Below are 21,055 nucleotides of genomic sequence, written 5' to 3'. Positions count from 1 at the left end.
ATCTGTAAACTGTAGTTTACTCGGAAATTGTGAAGAGAACAACGTACTTTCTAGATTTTTGGTTTTACTGATCCTATACCTCTCGCTGTTAGAGTTTTGTCTCAAACAAAAACGCCAGAGCTTTATTGCGTTTCCGACAAATCTTTGAAAAAATTCGTACTTATAAAGTTTCCAAGATCCCATTGTATATTTCAAGCGAGAAGATGATGTCGCTGTCCGCTGACTGCTTCCCACCCGAAGTATGCCTACCTAAGGCCTGGAAATTGTATACTATGACTTGAAATTCATCATGTGCATGTGTAAAGCTTGGATGTTTCTTCCAGACCTTCTTTTCCAACACAAAGAAAAGAGAAAAAAAAAACACTGACCAGGGCCGGGCACTCTTTATAGCCTCGGACAAGACTACAGCAGACCCCCCTGTCACCCCATCTTGTCAGGCCTGGTTGTGTGTTGGTGAGTTCTAAGTTGTTATGTAAACTGGTCAGGCAGCTGGTGGTTGAAGGATATTTGAAAACACCGGTAAAAATTTGGTTCACGGGCATTCGCCTTTCCATCAGGCTTGACTAGCATTTAAAGAGTAAAACAAAATAAATAAAGTAAATAAGTTAAATTCGTGCAGAACAATAGAAGATGGAGGATTAAGAGGTGTGTGTGATGTCTACTCCTGTGTATGTGTGTATACGTGTGAGTGTGAATGTGTCAGTGTAAGTCTTCGTGTTTGTGTGTCTGTGTACTTGAGTGTGTTTGTGATTATGTGTGTTAATTTGTTTGTGATCGTGTGAGAGAGAGAACGTTTGTGTGTGTTTGTTTATTTATTCGTGCATCTATGCTTATTGTCTTGTGTATATGTATACAGGTATGTGTTTCTTTGTCTGTGTGCTTGTCTATGTGAGAAAGAGAGAGGGAGCGACTGGTGACGCAGAAGATGACGTGTGCTGTGACGTCTTTCCGTGAAAACAAAATACTAGTCACGTGTGATGTCATTCAACCAATAAGACGTCAGTAAACATGGAGTGGGGTGTCACTGGTCCTTTCAACGCGCTGCCCACAGAGCTTCTTGTCCTCATCTTCAGGTACTTACTCTGTAGCCTATCATCCTTGCCGTGATGTAGTCCTAGCTGCTGGAACAGCATTTAACACAAATAAACAAACAAAGCCTGTCATCCCTTATTTATTTCTGCGTCTTTCGGTCCCAAGTCTTTGCTTGACGTTGATGCTCAATACCTGGCTCTGTCACCTCTGAGATGTAAGTGGACAGTTTTTTCAATATACTATTTACAACAAGTTAACAACAATAACAACAACAACAACAACAAAACAACAACAACTGGAATCCAAAAACGCAAATAATCTGATTGCGATACTTTAGCTTAGTAATTATTATCAGCAATTATTTATTCTGTCATTTTTGTGCTCAGGAACTGTCCAATGAAGATAGGGGTTCCTGCTGTCAAGTCTGTAAAAGGTGGAGAGAGGCAATCATCTCTGAGCCCTCCATGTGGCACAAGTTCGAGTCACTGTCATCCTGGCTGGAACTGGAAAAAAAAAAACCCGCTCATTTTTTGGTCACAAAGGCCCAGATTGTACCTCCATGTCAGACACCTTGTACTCAACTTGGACAGAAGAGCACAAGGACCACAAACTGTTTATGCGCCTCAGGCAAACGCTGTTCTCAGCTCAGTGTCCAAACTGTTGCGAGCCTTGCCTCATGACATGACACTGAGAAGTTTCTCTTGCTCGGGTTTCAAGTATTACAGTGCTAGTAAAGACTGGAAAAGTCGTGTCATCTGTGAACTATGTAAATTTCTGAGTAGTCAGAGAGGATTTTTAGAGGAAGCCAACTTCACATCACTGGAGCTCCTTTCGAAACCGAGCTGCGGGAGTCTGCTGATGGCGGTTGCTCCCACAGATGAGGAGGCAGGCGAGAGCAAAATAAGGCGCTTGTCTCTGACAAAAATGTTACATCGAACAGCCACACTAGATAGGTCATTTGTTAAAACCATAGGACGATTTTCGCTTTTAGAGCATATCGAAATCACATTCGAGCATCTGACCGATGAGATCATGAAGACCCTGGTGTTTGCCTTGCCTCTCCTGAGACGCCTTACGATTCTGTTTGATTTAAGTGTTCAACCCTTTCTTAAAGACCATCTCTCCCTGCTGATTCGGAAGGAGGTTGTGGACAAAACCCTGACTTTGCGGGTCGTGTTGTGGCTCATGGTGGGGGATAACGTAGATAATTACCTCATGAACATGAGCATGTATCTGATTTCGAATACCGTCGAGGACTCGTTGTTGATGTCTACAGGCTGCACACCTTCACACCCACTGTCGATTATTACTTGGACTCGATGGCCACACGACACAGAAACTACCTAAGTAAAACAAATTGTCTCTTAATTCGCTATGCCATCATCTCGTAGTTCCTGAAGCGAATGTATGTTTGTGGATGGGTGAGTGGTTAGGTTGGGGGCACAAGAGTTTGTTCTGAAAGAGTTTATAGACATATCTACAGGAGATTACTTGGGACCGAGAGAGGGACAAATAAACAGGATGACAGCTTTGTTTATTTGTGTTTAATGCCGTGTCAGCAGCTAGGGCTACATCACGCAGGATGATAGGCTACAGAGTAAGTACCTGAAGATGATGACAGGAAGCTCCGTGGGCAGCGCGTTGAAAGGACCAGTGACACCACACACCATGTTTACTGACGTCTTTTTTCCATCCTAGCAGCAATCTACTAACCCTAATTGATCCTGTAGCTTAACAGTATATAATTCTTTGGAGTGGTTTCTTTGGAAATCTTTTTTTCATTAGGTGAGGTGAAATGTGTGTGTGTGTTTGTTCATCTTTAGTACATATGTACATACGATCTTGGTGCATTATAAAACTTATTTATTATCCTCCACCACAAAACAATTAGAGTGGATGTAAATACTTTGTGTCCATGCTCTGTCGGCCAGCTTTCCTGGAGTGGTCGTCTGTGGTGCGGGGCAGGTGGTGCTATGGCCCAGCTCTGGTGACGCTAGTGAGCACGTGTCCCAGACTGGTGTCCATCACAATGAAGAATATCCTTATAGATCTGGAAACGGCGACAGCCATCAGTGCCTTCAGCAACAATAATGAGCGAGGTGAACGCGTGCATAGGTGGCTAAGAGAGTGTGTGTGTGTGTGTGTGTGTGTGTGTGTGTGTGTGTGTGTGTGTGTGTGTGTGTGTGTGTGTGTGTGTGTGTGTGTTTTGGTGATGTTTCTTATGGAGACGGTAATTACATCTTAAAATGTAGAACTAAACATGAGCAACATATCCCTGCCGCACAGGAAATAACTAGTGCAGTCTTGGAATCCAAACCAATATTTCTGAAACATTTAGTGGGGATAGGACACACACACACACTCACAAACATTTTTATATTTATATCAGTCACACTTTATTCAGAAGATTAGGGAATGTTAGATACAAAGTTTAAATAACTATGTATGAAGCCCGGGCTAGGATTGCGTTTTCTGAATTTTGTTTGTAAATTATGAAGTTAGGTTTGAGTTTTCCCCCAAAGCGAAAATGCTAGTTGTACAGACGATTGTCTGTTGTCTTGTTGTTTAGGGAAGATAAAGCTTCGAGTGGGAGGAATCTATGTCAGCAGGGAGGCATCATCCAACGCGCTGGAAGAAGGTATTCGACAGTTGAAGGACAGTCTCGATCTTCAAATATTTATGTAAGACCAAGCCTCTTGAAAAAAAGTTAAAGTGCGAGAAAATGATTGTAAGACAATCAAACAGGACCACGAAGTGATTAGAAGAGCACGCTGATGTCTTAGTCGGTAAAAATGAAGCTGTCAATGATCAGACTTCTGTAGAACACATACCATGGGTTACATCTTTGATAACACAATTAATTTAGAAAGTATATATCTGTGTGAAACTATATAAACTCACAGTTTATACACTTCATTTAACAAGTATATGAATATGTGAGGATGCTGACAGTTACACATTTCCTGTAGAGGGCGCGCATGTCAGTGATTGAAGTATGGATCACTCTAGAAGTCTTTGTCATGGTAAGAACTTCGTCCTGAGAAGTCTTATTTTTATACTTTGTTTACACCCGATGAAATGACATTTTTATCGTTTCTCTCTCCGAAGAAGTTTATTAGGTACTTAATAAATGATCCGTATGAAGTGTGAGAAATGTTATTTGTTGGATTTTTGGGTTATACAGCGTGATATATTCACATGTTTGTCCGACATTCGAGAAAAACAAGCACCACTTGCACTGCCACATGCCATCATCATCTCTTTGGTTAATGAGACTGTGATAAAAGAGAGGTAACATCAATTTCAATGTTTGTTCTCTGGCTATATTTGAGGCATGAAGTGTCCAAAAGTGTAGTTAAAAAGATAACTGCTCACCTGGTTCTTGTGCAATTAATTTTTTTAGTGTTACATCCAGGCGTCTGACGATTATATCAAAGAAAGTCCAGAGCTTTTCTTCAATAATTTTGTTTATTTATACATTTCAAAGTGAAATAGTTATCAATAGCCTATCCCATTAGAAGTATATCTCATGAAGGGTTTCTATTTAAGTTTCTGTGACAACCATTAGACACAAAAATGTATATTTGTTTCTCTAATGCTTCATTCAGCCGCAAACACCAGTCAGACAACAAATGCCTATCCCAAAATGAAGCATTAGGACATGCTTCTAAAAGTCATCCCAGTCAGTACATTTAACACAGCCTTGACATAGAAACTAGTTCTAGAAGGATGAAGAAAATGGAATACGGTCATTTCGTTGCAATGTGCAATGCCAACTCCTTTATTTAATATATACTCAGAAATTTAAAGTATTGGAATTCATTACCATCTGACGAAGATCCAAACTACTTGTATCTTTACTGCTAACTGTGTGTTAATGTCTGTATGAGCCTTGTGAGCGAAGAAAAATTTCTGTCCTGTGTCTCCTCGACAGACAATAAAGTCTGATCTGATTTGATTTGATATCAGCAGCCTATCTCATTGGAAGTATATGTCACGAAAGGTTTCTATTTACGTTTCTGTGACAACCATCAGACACAACAATGTATATTTGTTTCTCTAATGCTTCATTCTGCCGCAAACACCAGTCAGACAACAAATGCCTATCCAAATAATGAATCATTACTTCATATTGCACGAGTGTCTGTCTACTAGATGTACCCCTGTAATGTACGTGCACGTGATTTCCTGATTGATATTTTCTGACTGAACTTTGTTTGCACATGTGAAATAATGGTTATTAAGCAATGGGGAAATAATCCTACCGCCAAACAATATAATCGAGAAAAACTGTCTCAACATTGCTTGTCCAATATTTGACCAATATTTGCCAAACAATATAATCGAGAAAAAAAAGTCTCAACATCACTTGTCCAATATTTGACCGGGTACTCAGCGCACTCCCTTAGCACTGCACAGATGACTTCTTAGATATGTTACTTCACGTGTCATTAACAATCATTATGAACTTTTTTTTAAAAAACCATCTTTCATGCTTTCGTCATAAGGCAAAAGAGAACTTAAAAAATGTCTTGCTATGGGAATTAACCGATGAGTACTCGCCAAAACGCAACAACAACAGGGGACTCCCCCCCCCCCGCAAAGAAAATAAAAACAAAATTTACACAAAGCAGTAAATAAAAGCGCGCACTGCAGCACAGCACAGTCAAGTAAGAGTAGATACCCTGAGTCTTATACTTCACACAGATCATGAGTATGGGGGGCTCAGTTGACAGTGTCTGGTGTTGGTTCATGTGGCACAAAACACAGTTCAGTTCCCATAGATGAATGCAGACGCAGGCCCAGCAGACGAAGACGACGAAATGAAGACGCGTAGAATGGTTGACAATATCATATAGATGAAAAATGTTTAGAAACTGGTACACTAGGTACGCTCCAAAGAAGATTAAGAGCAATTAATAGTAGTGAGGTAATGACAAGGAAGCGGCTAACAAATGAATTGAAAAAGGAAATGATTTCAAAGTATGAAGGTGGCATGCGTCTGTCGGATATGTGATGTCGTATTACCGAAGTGTTTTACAAAAAAGGCAGAAGGAACAGACACTGGACAAGTTTTTTCCTTTCGCCTCAAAGCTACAGAAAAGGGAAGTCACCCCCGATTTTACAATGTCACGTGCTCATGGAGGGGGAATCAAGGCAGTAATTCCACCCCTTCCTCCCCACACCTGCTTCCAACCACGCCGTCAAAACGGCAAGTTTTCTGATGTTTAAATGCGTTCGTTATCGTTTTTATGTTAATTTAACTCCATTTATATTGTATTCTAACTGTTCTCATTAAAACAAATACCTGTATAGCCTGTAACTTTCAAATATTAGTGAGTCAACAGGGGCTGGGAACCCATTAAATCTATTTCCTTTATTTCTTATGGAAAACATTGTTTCGGATAACGAACATTTCGGATAACAAACAGCTTTCCAGAACGGATTAAGTTCGTTAACCGAGGTTCCACTGTACACTTATTATACAGGTATGTTTTTCTTTGTCTCTGTGCTAGTCTATGTGAGAAAGAGAGAGGGAGCGACTGGTGACGCACAAGATGACGTGTGCTGTGACGTCTTTCCTTCAAAACAAAATACTAGTCACGTGTGATGTCATTCAGCCAATAAGACGTCAGTAAAGATGGAGTGGGCTGTCACTGGTCCTTTCAACGCGCTGCCCACAGAGCTTCTTGTCATCATCTTCAGGTACTTACTCTGTAGCCTATCATCCTTGCCGTGATATAGTCCTAGCTGCTGGCACGGCATTAAACACAAATAAACAAACAAAGCCTGTCATCCCTTATTTATTTCTCCGTCTTTCGGTCACCAAGTCTTTGCTTGACGTTAATGCTCTATATATGGCTGCTGACACCTGTGAGATGTAGTGGACAGTTTTTCAAGATACTATTTTACAACAAGTTAAACAACAATAACAACAACAACAACTGGAATCCAGAAAACGCAAATAATCTGATTGCGATACTTTACTTATTAATTATTATCAGCATTATTTATTCTGTCATTTTTTGTGCTCAGGGAACTGTCCAATGAAGACAGGGGTTCCTGCTGTCAAGTCTGTAAAATGTGGAGGGAGGCAATCATCTCTGAGCCCTCCCTGTGGCACAAGTTCGATGTCACTGTCCATCCTGATTGGAACTGGAAAAAAACCCGCTCATTTTTTGGTCACAAAGGCCCCAGATTGTACCTCCATGTCAGACACCTTGTACTCAACTTGGACAGAAGAGCACAAGGACCACAAATTGTTGATGCGCCTCAGGCAAACGCTGTTCTCAGCTCAGTGTCCAAACTGTTGCGAGCCTTGCCTCATGACATGACACTGACAAGTTTCTCTTTCTCGGGTTTCAAGTATTACAATGATAGTAAAGACTGGAAAAGTCGTGTTATCTTAGAACTATGTAAATTTCTGAGAACTCAGAAGAGATGTTTAGAAGAAGTCAGTTTCACATCACTGGAGCTCCTGTCGAAACAGAGCTGGGGGAGTCTGCTAATGGCGGTTGCTCCTACAGATGAGGAGGCAGGCGAGAGCAAAATAAGGCGCTTGTCTCTGACAAAAATGCTACATATAACCGCCACACCAGATATGTATTTCGTTAAAACTATAGGACGATTTTTGCTTTTAAAGAAGATCGAAATAACATTCGAGCATCTGACTGATGAGTTAATGAAGACCCTGGCGTTTGCCTGCCCTCTCCTGAGACGCTTTACTATTCTGATTGATTTAAGTCTTCAACTCGATCTTCCAAACCAGATCCAGAAGCTGACTCTTAATGAGGTTGTCAACAAGAACCCTAACTTGCGGTTCGTGTATTGCCTCATGTTGGGGGACAACATGTATGTCTACCTCAAGAACCTGCTCAAATATCTCAATCGAATACCCGTCGAGGGACTTGTTGTCGACGTCTCCAGTATGCCCACCGTCCCACCCATTGTCGATTGTTACCTCCACTTGATGGCACACTATAATGGAAACTATCTAAGTAAACAGACTTTCTCTTAATTCGCTATACCATCATCTCGTGGATCCTGTAGCGAATGCATGTTTGTGGGTGGGTGAGCGGTTATATTGGGGGCATAGGAGCTTGTGCTGAGAAGAGTGACTAGACATATCCACAGGCCTAGTGCCATCCTAACAACAATCTACCATTCCTAATTGATCCTGTAGCGTAACAGTATGTAATTCGTTGGAGTGGTTTCTTTGGAAATCTTTTTTGATTACGTGAGGTAAAATGTGTGTGTGTGTGCGTTTATCTTTAGTATATATGTATATGCGCACTTGGTGCACTATAAAACTTATTTATTATCCTCCACCACAAAACAATTAGAGTGGATGTAAATGCCTTGTGTCCATGCTCTGTCGGCCAGCTTTCCTGGAGTGGTCGTGTGTGGTGCGGGGCAACTGGTGCTATGGCCCAGCTCTGGTGAACCTAGTGAACATGTGTCCCAGACTGGCCTCTATCACAATGAGGAATATAATTCTGGATCTGGATACAGCGACAGCCATCAGTGCCTTCAGCAACAATAATGAGCGAGGTGAACACGTGCATAGGTGGCTAAGTCTGTGTGTGTGTGTGTGTGCGTGTGCGTGTGTGTGTGTGTGTGTGTGTGGTTTAGTGATATTTCTTATTAATATGGCAATAACATCTTAAAATGCAGCAACTAATCATGAGCAACATATCCCTACCGCACAAGAAATACCTTGACACACACACAAACCCACAAACATTTATATATTTATATTACCTACACTTTATTCAGAACATTAGGCGATACAAAGTTAAAGTAACTGTGTATGAAATAAGGGCTAGGATTGCGTTTTCTGAATTTTGTTTGTAAATTCTCAAGTTAAGTTTGAGTTTTGAGCGAAAAACCTGGTTGTACAGACGATTGTCTGTTGTCTTGTTGTTTAGGGAAGATAAAGCTGCGAGTGGGAGAAATCTGTGTCAGCAGTGAGGCATCATCCAATGCACTGGAAGAAGGCATTCGACAGTTGAAGGACAGTCTCGATCTTCAAATAGTTATGTAAGACCAAGCTTCTTGAAAAAAGTTATATCAAAGAAAGTCCACAGCTCTTTTTCAATAATATTCTTTATTAATACATTTCAAAGTTAAATACTTGTCAGTAGACTATCTCATGGAACTATATTTAACGAAGGGTCCCTATTTACGTTTCCGGACAACCATCAGACACAAAAATGTATATTTGATTCTCCAGTGTTTCATTCTGCCGCAAACACCAGTCAGACAACAAATGCCTATCCAAATAATAAATCATTGCTTAATTTCACAAGAGTGTCTGTCTACTATATGTACCCCTGTAATGTACTTGCAAGTGAGTTTCTGATTGATATTTTCTGACTGAACTTTGTTTGCACATGTAAAATTATGGTTATTAAGCAATGGGGAAAAAACCCTACCGCCAAACAATATAATCGAGAAAAAATGTCTCAACATTGCCTGTCCAATATTTGACCAGGTACTCAGTGTACATAGTGACTCCCTCAGCACTGGGCAGATGACTGTTTAGATGTGTTACTTCATGTGTCATTAACAATCATTATAAACTTTTTTTTATAATTCATCTTTCATGCTTTCGTCATAAAGCAAAAGATAACTTTAAAAAATCTTGTCTTGCTAAGGGAATTAACCGAAGCAAACAAAAAGAAAAGTCAAACCTTTTTAAATTAGTTGTCTCCCTTACTCCACCATACGCCGGGTCAAGGGTGCGTGTCCACAAACCTTCACTGCTTGTTACTTATGTTTGTTTTCTTTGACACATGTAAGAATCGGTTAAATGAATTTTTTTTCTAAACAAGACGCCGACAGCATTCACAAAACATTCTTTGTTTTGACTTATCTGTAAACTGTAGTTTACTCTGAAATTGTGAAGAGAGCAATACATTTCTAGATTTTTTGTTTTACTGATTATACCTCTTACTGTTAGAGTTCTGTCTCAAACAAAAACACCACAGGTTTATTGTGTTTGTAACAAGTCTTTAAGAAAATGCGTACTTATAAAGTTTCCAAGATCGTATTGTATAATTCAAGCGAGATGATATATTATTTTATTTTAAAAACGTAAACTTTTATATTACATTTTCTATTTTATGCAATGATGTGTTAATGTTTATTGCCTATAATAGTATTACAGACATCTTTGTAAATTATTCGTGTTAGAATGTTACGGATTGGTGATTTTTAACGTTGCTTTACTTGATGAAATAAATTTCAATCAAATAAACCTAGGCTGATTTATTTAAAAAAATGAAAACAAGTGTATTTCACAGCCAGTCGAAAAGGTATCCACAGGCCGTACTTTGCTCACGCCCGGTGTAGACTAATGTAGTTTGGTTAGTGATAAAGAAACTGGAAGAGAAAGTTTTACTATGTCGTTAATGAAACTACGAAAAACCTTTGACCTCTCGCCTTGATGGCTGCAACCCCATGTACTGATCGTAATCATATCGGTTCACAGAGTGGCCACACATCAGTCACATATGTCTCTTCACTGTCAATCCCGAGTTGCTTGCATGGCCCCTAGTTGCTTATAAATCCAGTAATCTCAAAGTACAACCGTTCCTCTAGACGTCCATGTGTGATGAATCCTCGGTTTCCGCCGGCCGTCCGACTCCAAGCACGTCCAGCGATAAGATGATACCATTGTCCGCTGACTCTGCTTCCCACCAGTAGTATGCCTACCTTAGGGCTGGAAATTGTATAATATGACTTGAAACTCAACATCTGTATGTGTAATGCTTTGATGTTACTTCCAAACCTTCTTTTCAAATACAAAGAAAAGGGAACAAAAAATCCATCGACCAGGGCCGGGCCCAGATCATAGCCGCGGGCATGACTACAGCAGAACCCCTTTTCCATCCCCCATCTTGTCAGACAAGGATGTGTGTTGGTGAGTTCTAAGTTGTTATGTGAACTGGGCAGCCAGCTGATGGTTGAAGGATATTTGAATGTCGCGTACCACCCCAGAGTCGCCGGAAGCACGCTCACGGCCACTCGCACAGCCGGCCAAACACACTCAGTCACTCGGCCGGTGACAGGACGCGACTTACATCTCGAACCCATGACAAAGACGGAAAGAACGACACAACTACGAAGTTAAATATATATATATATACCCAAACACGGATACATACACAAAAAAAATATAAAAAAATACGCATTTGAGTACTCGCAAAAACGCAACAACAACCGGGACTGTCCCCCCCCCACCCCCGCCCGTAAAGAAAATAAAAACAAAATTGACACAAAGCAGTAAATAAAAGCGCGCACTGCAGCACAGCACAGTCAAGTAAGTGTAGATACCCCTGAGTCTTTAATACTTCACAAAGATCATGAGTTTGGGACGCTCAGTTGACAGTGTCTGGTGTTGGTTCATGTGGCACAAAACACAGTTCAATTCCCATAGATATATGCAGACGCAGGCCCAGTAGACGAAGACGACGAATCGAAGACGCGTAGAATGGTTGACATATCATATAGATCAGGGATGCCCAACCTACGGCCCGAGGGCCATATCCGGCCCGCCACGCGATTCCATCCGGCCCGCGAAACTTCTGCCCACAGTGCAGGAAATAGGCATGTTAGTAATAAAAAAAAACAAAAAAAAAAAAAAAAAAAAAAAAAAACGAAAAAAGGGAAGAAGAAGTATTTATCCCTACGTAGGGGCGTCTCTCAATCTTTTTTTTTTTTTGTTTCGATGGACGAACATTTCGATTCAGTACTCCGACTTGGTGTCTCTACGATGCAGCCAGACATTCAGAAGTTGGTTTCGGGAGAACAACTTCAAATATCTCACTATTTACTATATAATTAATGGTAAGTACAACTTGTTTCTAATAAAAATTGTATCTGCTCTATCTTTTTCTTTTTTGTATTTTTGCGGCGAAGCGGCCCGTGTCACGCGTGTCAGAAATGTGTATGGCCCGCAGGCCGAAAAAGGTTGGGCATCACTGATATAGCTGAAAAATGCGTAGAAACGGGTGCACTAGGTACGCAGGCATAAGACGTACACAAAGGAAGTACACTATGACTGCACACCCAGGACGTACACGAAAAGCCCACACGGCTTGTGCTAATGACCGGCGGTCACCCGCTCTCCACAGCAGAAACGGAAGCACATTCACGTAGACGCCAGAGGTCACAACCGAAGACTGTCATTCCGTCAGCTCTCGAACTGTCCCCAAGTCCCGGTGGTCACCGCTGGCAACAACTCGCTAGTAGAACCAGCCTCTCAGTGCCCACAAGCTTGAGTCAGTCGTGGCAGAGTATTCAACCGGCGCCTTGCTCAAAGCACGGCCCAGCGTCTTCTCAAACACAAACTCTCGCGCTGCTCAGCGCCTAGGTAAGAACTGCAACGAGGGACTCTGCTCTCTGGGGTCACTACCTGTCTCCCAGGAGCTGTGACCAATGCCAGCGCCCACGACACCCAAGTCACGTCAAAGCGCGTGAACGCTTTTCACGCCTAAACCGTGGACAAGGAAGGGAGGGGCCCGAACAGTGCAACCCCCAAAGCTACCACAACCAGCAGCACACACCACTCAAGCCGACGTCACGTGACGTAGCAAGAGCGTGACGTCAGGGACTGCTACAGTCAGCGGGAGAAGGCCTTGACCTTTCCCCGCGAACTGGACCAAAATAGCCGCCAATCGTCGTCTGCTGTCAGCTACCTGACTGACACAGGAGTGTCCCCAGGCGCTGAGACAGAGGCAGGCCGGTCAAAATTTCGTTCGCGGGCATTCGCCTCTCCCTCAGGTTTGACTAGCACTTTAAGGGTAAAACAAAATAAATAAAGTAAAGAAGTCTAATTAGTGCTGAACAATAGAAGATGGAGGATTAACAGGCGTGTGTGTGTGTGATGTCTAGTCCTGTGTATGTGTGTATACGTGTGAGTGTGAGCGTGTCAGTGTAAAACGACGTGTTTGTGTCTGTGTGCGTGCGTGTGTTTGTGATTATGTGTGTTAATTTGTTTGTGATCGTGTGAGAGAGAGAATGTTTGTGTGTGTTTGTTTATTTATTTGTGCATCTGTGTTTATTGTATTGTGTATATGTATACAGGTATGTGTTTCTTTGTGTGTGTGGTTGTCTATGTGAGAAAGAGAGAGGGAGCGACTGGTGACGCACAAGATGACGTGTGTTGTGACGTCTTTCCTTCAAAACAAAATACTAGTCACGTGTGATGTCATTCAACTAAAAAGACGTCAGTAAAGATGGAGTGGGGTGTTACTGGTCCTTTCAATGCGCTGCCCACAGAGCTTCTTGTCATCATCTTCAGGTATTTACTCTGTAGCCTATCATCCTTGCCGTGAAGTAGCCCTAGCTGCTGGCACAGCATTAAACACAAATAAACAAACAAAGCCTGTCATCCCTTATTTATTTCTCCGTCTTTCGGTCACCAAGTCTTTGCTTGACGTTGATGCTCCATACATGGCTGCTGTCACCTCTGAGATGTAGAGGACAGTTTTTCAAGATACTATTTTACAATGACTTAAACAACAACAACAACAACAACAACACAACTGGAATCCAGAAAACGCACCATAATCTGATTGCGATACTTTTGCTTATTAATTATTATCAGCATTAATTATAATATTATTTTATTTGTGCTCAGGAAACTGTCCAATGAAGATAGGGGTTCCTGCTGTCAAGCATGTAAAAGGTGGAGAGAGGCAATCATCTCTGAGCCCTCCATGTGGCACAAGTTCGAGGTCACTGTCCATCCTGGCTGGAACTGGAAAAAGACCCGCTCATTTTTTGGTCACAAAGGCCCCAGATTGTACCTCCATGTCAGACACCTTGTAATCAACTTGGACAGAAGAGCACAAGCACCACAAACTGTCGATGCGCCTCAGGCAAATGCTGTTCTCAGCTCAATGTCCAAACTGTTGCGAGCCTTGCCTGATGACATGACACTGACAAGTTTCTCTTGCTCGGGTTTCAAGTATTACAGTGCTAGTAAAGACTGGAAAAGTCATGTCATCTGTGAAATATGTAAATTTCTCAGAACTCAGAGGAGATTTTTAGAGAAAATCGAAATCACTTTCGAACTTCTAACGGAGGAGATCATGAAGACTCTGGTCTATGCCTGCCCTCTCCTGAGACGATTTACTATTCCGATTGATTTAAGTCTTCAACTTTATCCTCCAAACGAGATCCCCCAGCTGACTCTTAATGAGGTTTTCGACAAGAACCCTAACTTGCGGTTCGTGTATTGCCTCACGTTGGGGACAACATGTATGGCTACTTATGAACCTGCCCAACTATCTGATTCGAATACCGTCGAGGGACTTGTTGTCGAGGTGTCCAGTATGCACACAGTCCCACCCTTTGTCGATTGTTACCTCCACTTGATGGAACCATAAATGGAAACTATCTAAGTAAACAGACTTCTCTTAATTCGCTATACATCATCTCGTGGATCCTGTAGCGAATGTATGTTTGTGGGTGGGTGAGTGGTTAGATTGGGGGCATAGGAGATTGTGCTGAGAAGAGTTTTTAGACATATCCACAGGCCTAGTGCCATCCTAACAACAATCTACCATTCCTAATTGATCCTGTAGCGTAACAGTATGTAATTCGTTGGAGTGGTTTCTTTGGAAATCTTTTTTGATTACGTGAGGTAAAATGTGTGTGTGTGTTTATCTTTAGTATATATGTATATGCGCACTTGGTGCATTATAAAACTTATTTATTATCCTCCACCACAAAACAATTAGAGTGAATGTAAATGCCTTGTGTCCATGCTCTGTCGGCCAGCTTTCCTGGAGTGGTCGTATGTGGTGCGGGGCAGGTGGTGCTATGGCCCAGCTCTGGTGACGCTGGTAAGCCGGTGTCCCAGACTGGTGTCCATCACAATGAAGAATATCCTTCTAGATCTGGAAACGGCGACAGCCATCAGTGCCTTCAGCAACAATAATGAGCGAGGTGAACGCGTGCATAGGTGGCTAAGTGTGTGTGTGTGTGAGCGTGTGCGTGTGTGTGTGTGTGCGTGCTTTAGTGATATTTCTTATTGATATGGCAATAACATCTTAAAATGCAGCAACTAATCATGAGCAACATATCCCTACCGCACAAGAAATACCTTGACACACACACAAACCCACAAGCATCTATATATTTATATTACCTACACTTTATTCAGAACATTAGGGATACAAAGTTAAAGTAACTGTGTATGAAACCAGGGCTAGGATTGCGTTTTCTGAATTTTGTTTGTAAATTCTCAAGTTAAGTTTGAGTTTTGAATGAAAAACCTGGTTGTACAGACGATTGTCTGTTGTCTTGTTGTTTAGGGAAGATAAAGCTGCGTGTGGGAGGAATCTGTGCCAGCAGTGAGGCATCATCCAATGCACTGGAAGAAGGCATTCGACAGTTGAAGGACAGTCTCGATCTTCAAATATTTATGTAAGACCAAGCTTCTTGAAAAAAGTTAAAGTGCGAAAAAATGATTGTAAGACAATCAAACAGGACTACGAAGTGATTAGAAGAGCACGCTGATGTCTATGTCAAACTATATAAACTCACAGTTTACACACTTCATTTAACAAGTATATGAATGTGTGAGGATGCTCACCGTTACACATAGAGATAGAAGAGTTTCTGTGATGAAACGGTGCGTGGCTGTAGAGGGATGGGCCTCACTCGCCCTTAAGGGAAAGGGGTCACTCTGGCTGGCTCGCTCCGCCCTCTTTCACCCTCACCTCTCGTCCGCCCGTTCACACGTCCGCACGCGTCCTGACTAGCAGTCACACCCGCGTGCGCAAACACTCAACTGACAAGACAGTGTACAAAGTAAAAGATTATAATTAAAACAAATGCAAATTAGGTTGACATGAAGACACTTAAACAACAATGAATTGAGAAAATAATTAGATCTTACGTATCTGCACGTATCTGCTCAAATGTCCGGACACGCGGTCCGTCCCTGACACACAATTCACAGTCTTGGAATAATATCGTACTGATAGTCCCACTCGACTGCTTCGCTTGTTGCTTCCTGAAGATGGGTGTAGCTGACTGCGTACACCTGGTCTCCTAGACGATTTCTTATCACTGTCCCACCCAGTTGCCCCAGGCAATGGATGCAGCGACGATGCTCGTAGTAGAGCTGACTTCTGGACTCAAAGTCGTTGCCCCCTGAAGATGGGTGCAGCTGCCTGCATGCACCTGGTCTTCCAGACTTCTTGTCACTGTCCCACCCAGTTACTCCAGGCAATGGGTGGAGCGACGATTCTCACAGTAGAGATGACTGTAGGCTGTTCTGTAGATGACCACACTGGACCGGTGGCACGGTGGGGTCTGCCAACCGCTGCCTCTCACGTCTTGCTGCCGGACACAGTAAATTCCCTCGCTTGTCGTTGGGAGAATTAATCCTTGGTTACAGCTCACACTCTCCTCTCTACTCCACCAGATCACAAGTGCCAGCAGGTAGTGATACGTTCTGACTGAACGGGCTTCCCTATTTCAGACCTGCTGCCTGCGACTGACAATCACTCAGAGACTACGTCTCTGCTGGAACACGAGGGAAAAGCCTCGACTACAGTGCGGTTCTAGCTTATATACTACCGGGCCACGTGGCCCCTGTCAATTCTACCAAACTAGTTCTGACGCTATCGAACTCTGACTAGAGGGACTACACCCCCTCGCGCTATACTCGGGGTACCCATCGTCTATCCACCGCTCATCTTCCCACGGTCGGCTCCCACACCCCCCGACTGTCGCGACGCTAAGTCTAGCTCCCCTAGTCGGCACCGGTGTCCAGTCGGTGGTAAAGAAAACAAACTCTCTTCTCATGGCCGAGTGTACCGGCCTTTCCATTAGCACCCGTGTATTAACGTACCCGTGAAGTGGTGCCTGCGGTCCCCCATTACGTAAGCGCCCTCGATTCCCAGGCTCAGCTACAACAAAGGGAGATAACCTCTTTACCCCTATTGTTCACCCACAGCCTGTATCGCCTCAGGGTACCAACTGTCCCTCTTTAAAGTTTTCATTACTAGTTCGGCCCTGTTTTCTGGCCTTGAACCAGGCTGGTTCATGACAGTTTCCTTGTGTGAGTGTCAAGGAAATGTTTGATTCTGGACAGCTGGTAGACTTTCTTGGAGATGTTCTTACTTGTGGTGGAAATATGTTGGGACCACGATAAGTTGTTGTCAATGGTAACACCCATGAGTTTGTGGACCTGTACTTCAGTTATTGACTGAGCGCCGATTTGGATAGTAGGAAATGGGGTGGCTAGGTTTTGTCTTTTCTGACTGGTTGTTAGAAGCATGACTTCAGTTTTCTGGGGGTTGAGGGACATGTGGTTGGATTCAGTCCAAGCCTGGAGCTCGTCGGCGCTCAGCTGTAGGATGGAAGCGAGTGGCTCAATCTGTTGGTGGTGTGCGTTGTATTGTGGTGTCGTCTGCAAACATTTCACAGGATTGGGATATATGGAGAGGAAATCGTTTTATGTATATGGAGAAAAGCAGGGGTCCTAGTACTGACCCTTGAGGGACACCGAATTAACTGCAAGGGGATCAGACAGTTTGGTTGTTTACAGCAACTCTCTGAGTTCGATTGTCAAGAAGGAGATAAGGAGTTCGGTGCTACTGGTATTTAGTTTATAGAGTTAGTTTTCTGATAAGCAGATTGTGATCTATGGCATCAAAGGCTTTGGCAAAGTCAACAAATAAGGCGGCAGAGAAAAGATTATCATTAATATTATTTAGCCATTGTTCCACCATAGATGTAAGTGCAGTGTGGCAAGAGTGACGGGGCCTAAAGCCGGATTGGTTTGTATGGAGGAGTTCATACATTAGAAGGTGCTCTTGTAGGTGTTTGTGGATGTGTTTTTCTAAGGGTTTTGAGAGAGGTGATAGAATTGAGATTGGACGATAATTTGTAGGGTCGCTTGGATCGCCTGATTTGTGAATTGGGATTACTTTCACTTGTTTAAGGTGTGTTGGAAAGTAAGATTTATCAATACAGAGGTTATATAGATAGGTCAGGCTTTCCGCAATGGCCGGTGCTGAGAGCTTTAGGATTTGCTGTTGATGCTGTCTGGACCTTGGGTTGTATCTTTAAGTTTGGTAAGTGCTTGATATAATCCAATATAGTCATTGGTGGATGGAGAGAGCCATATCAATGTGCTTAAGTTACAGAAGCTTTGTAACTTGTCTAGATTGTTTTCTTGTGACTTGTCATTTAAGACTACCCTAGGAGCAATTCCTGCAAAATGTGCGTTCAGTGTGTAGGGGCTATTGTAGTTGCGGACTGGTTTTTCTTGACTTGTTGTTAGCTGATTGATGGCTTTCCACATCAGTTTGGTGTTCTGTTTGCATTCTATGAGTTTGCTAAAGTAGTTTTTCATCTTGCTTCGTTTCATAGCGGTGACAAAATTTCTTTGCTTTTTGAATTCCGCTTCCTGGCCCTCCTTTTAAGTTTGTCTCTTACATTAATTGCGGCTTGAGCTCCAGGTCGAACAGCAGGTTTGATGTGGTGTTTAAACACGTTTGGTCCGCAGTGGTACATGCTTATTGTATATTTGTAGATATTGGTTGTGCCAGTAGGTGATGGCTTCATCTGGGTCTGTGATATCATATATTTTGTTTAGGGGAGAGTTGTATAGATAGCTAGAAATTAGTTTCCTCGAAGGTTTTAAAGGATGGTAGGTGATTGTTTTGTGTGAATTTCTGGGAACTTTGGTCCCATTTTGTGCCACGTCAGGCAAACGGGGAAGTGATCACTGGCCTGTCATGGCACACAGACTTCGAGTCTGTTGTGGTTTGTTGCTAACGTAGGTATGGTCGATGAGTGCTGTGAAGTGTTAGTGACCCTTGTTGGGGTGGTAACTATTGGGTGAGGTTACGCTAGGCTGATCTTCTCTAATCCATTGCTTATTAGGTTTTGAGGAGGTCGATGTTGAAGTCCCTAGCAGCATGTATTCTTTGGATCAAGGAGCACGGCATCTAGCATGGAGCTGAAGTGGTCTGTCACTCGCTCGTTCGCTAGGTTTCTTATAAATTGAATCCTATAAGAATGGAGCCGTATTTTTTAGTTTTACTTCTAGCCAGATTGACTCTACGTTGTAGTTTCTAGTGTGTGCAGCCGCTTAGTGTTTAGTGCTGTGCTGATGTAGGTGATTAAACCAGTTTCATGTTTGCGTTCTGGGTGCCGACGTTCCAGTGTGTACCCAGGAATAGCGATGTCGTTAAGGGTGACAAGTTCCGTAACCGGGCTTCAGACAGGGTAAAGATAGGAAGGGGTTCGAAGTTGTATATGAATGTTTCTACTCAGGTATTTTGTGAGCGCAGTGTTAATGTTTAGGTGGCCTATTCTAAGTCCATCTTTAGTAGGCCACTCTTTGTGTGGACTATGTGGTGACATTTCCTGGGGAATAAGAAGTCTAATTATATGGGGCTATAGAGTACTTGAGTTCCAGGACCTAAGTTGTTAGTAGGGAAAGAATTTGGCAGACAAAAGTAATCTAGTAAAAGTTAGTGAGAAGATAAAATAATCAGCAAGTTGTTTCCAGTTCGTTCACGGAGATTCACAACTGAAGAATTCAATTAGGAATCACAGCAGTCCTTTGTGGCTAATAAACACAGTAATGAGCAAAGGTCTGGAGACCAGACGACGTCTCCAAACAGCAGTTCACACGATGATGCAAGAATTATTCTTCAAATCGACGGAGATGGGGCCATAGCCCCGCTGGATAGGCAACTACAGTAGAAGTTTGGCCAATAAGTCCAGGACTGCCTGGTGTCTCCTGCTGGTAACAGTATCTGGAGATTCTCTGACACCTGGGGGATCATATGGAGGTGTGGTCAGCAGAGTGCCGGATGCGTCATCCTGTCGGTGATTGGTCGGCTGATACCGCTTTGCCCTACCTCTGAATACAGTGGTCGTCTAGGTCTGGAGGACGAGGGTAGTCTGTCCTGTCCTCATTTTGGAGGGCGATTGTGTGGTCTTGGGTGGGAGAAAAGGGGTTGTCTGTTGGGGGGGGGGGGTTGTATGGAGTTTGGTTACGACGAGAGGGCCGGGAAAGGGGGTGGAAGCTGTGGTTCGTGAGGAGTGGGATCTGGGTTTTCCTGCACAGAGGGTTTGATCCGTGGGTGGTGGTGTCATATTTCGACCAGCCAGGGATGCGGAAGTGTGACGCTTGATGCTCACTGCCAGCCCACTGCTTCCTCTAGTGTTGGGATGAATACTGTCTCGCAGCCATCCCGTCTTGAGCTGTCCAGATAGTGTGTAGAAGGTCAGGTCATTGTTTACATAGTGGACCTGCCTGTTTTGAGGCAGCCTGCATGTTTTTGTTTGATTGGACGATGCAGGATATGATGTGGGGGTGACAGTCCTTGTGCGGCAGTATGGAGACATCATGATCCTGGCTCTGGGAAGCACCTCTGGCAGTTGAAATGACACTGTGCCAGGCCTCTTGGCTGACTATGTATCCTGTTTTTACAGACATTGATACCTACATGTATGACCAGAGTGGTGATTTGGGTTAGTGTTGGGGTGTCTCGTAGAGCCGCCAACAGTTTGCTGCTGTTTAGGCCGGATAGCGAAAGTACCTGGCAGGGTTCTCTATCAACAGCCATCCTGTCTTGATGGAGGCCAGCGACAACTGAATCCCCAAATATCAGAGTCGCCGTGTTGGATGCACGCCCAGACGAATGGTTTTGTTTGTGGCGGTTTGCTTCGGCGACTTCTACCTTTGAAGATGGTGGTGGGGGGAGGAGACAGTCACTGGGTGTTGTGACCGGGCGCAACCGGCGGTTTGTCGTTGTCCGAGGGGAACTGGAGTGGGCGGGTGTCTTGTTTCAGTCGAGGGCTGGAGGGGTAAGGGGAGGAGGGATAGTATTTCGTGGGGAGGGGAGTGGACGAGCGCGTGGCTTGGGGCTTGCGCGGGGCAGGGGAGAGACGTTTCGCTTGTGTCAGATATTGGGGGTTGCGAGGTCTGATGGCCGACTGTCGTGACTGTTTTCTGTCATTCGCTGTCCGTAGAAGC

General features: G+C 43.3%; 3 protein-coding genes across 6 annotated transcripts in view; all 3 read left to right on the top strand.

Annotated features, from left to right (window-relative positions):
* The window catches only part of LOC112571973, a 74,903-nt gene extending 70,721 nt beyond the window's left edge, over positions 1 to 4,182 (top strand). Inside the window, exons 1-3 of one of the 2 annotated variants that reach the window (XM_025251425.1) lie at positions 2,292 to 2,379; positions 2,964 to 3,131; positions 3,602 to 4,182. In XM_025251425.1, the coding sequence (XP_025107210.1) occupies positions 2,352 to 2,379; positions 2,964 to 3,131; positions 3,602 to 3,717 (312 nt within the window). In that variant the 5' untranslated portion in view covers positions 2,292 to 2,351 and the 3' untranslated portion in view covers positions 3,718 to 4,182. Of the gene's footprint in view, positions 1 to 2,291; positions 2,380 to 2,963; positions 3,132 to 3,601 lie in introns of those variants that run through there. The other variant, XM_025251424.1, reaches the window with a different exon arrangement.
* LOC112571970 lies at positions 811 to 16,257 on the top strand. Of its 3 annotated transcripts, XM_025251419.1 has the most exons (5): positions 6,530 to 6,738; positions 7,069 to 8,030; positions 8,416 to 8,583; positions 8,961 to 9,096; positions 15,495 to 16,257. In XM_025251419.1, exons 1-4 carry the CDS (start codon positions 6,674 to 6,676, stop codon positions 9,074 to 9,076), a joined length of 1,311 nt encoding a protein of 436 aa, XP_025107204.1. In that variant the 5' UTR covers positions 6,530 to 6,673; the 3' UTR covers positions 9,077 to 9,096; positions 15,495 to 16,257. The 3 variants fall into 3 exon arrangements, with proteins under 3 accessions (XP_025107205.1, XP_025107204.1, XP_025107203.1); XM_025251420.1 differs by lacking the exons at positions 6,530 to 6,738; positions 15,495 to 16,257 and adding an exon at positions 811 to 1,073 and having other exon boundaries at positions 8,961 to 10,189; XM_025251418.1 differs by lacking the exon at positions 15,495 to 16,257 and having other exon boundaries at positions 8,961 to 10,188.
* Positions 13,154 to 20,461, top strand: LOC112572047. Its single transcript, XM_025251556.1, has 3 exons — positions 13,154 to 13,339; positions 13,679 to 14,373; positions 20,379 to 20,461. The coding sequence occupies exons 1-3, from the start codon at positions 13,275 to 13,277 to the stop codon at positions 20,459 to 20,461; spliced, it is 843 nt and encodes a 280-aa protein (XP_025107341.1). The 5' UTR covers positions 13,154 to 13,274.
* The last annotated feature ends 594 nt before the right edge of the window (positions 20,462 to 21,055 follow it).

The sequence above is a fragment of the Pomacea canaliculata genome, linkage group LG9, assembly GCF_003073045.1.
Source record: "Pomacea canaliculata isolate SZHN2017 linkage group LG9, ASM307304v1, whole genome shotgun sequence".
Lineage (NCBI taxonomy): Eukaryota > Metazoa > Mollusca > Gastropoda > Architaenioglossa > Ampullariidae > Pomacea > Pomacea canaliculata.
This window is presented reverse-complemented; position numbering and strand designations above follow the sequence as displayed.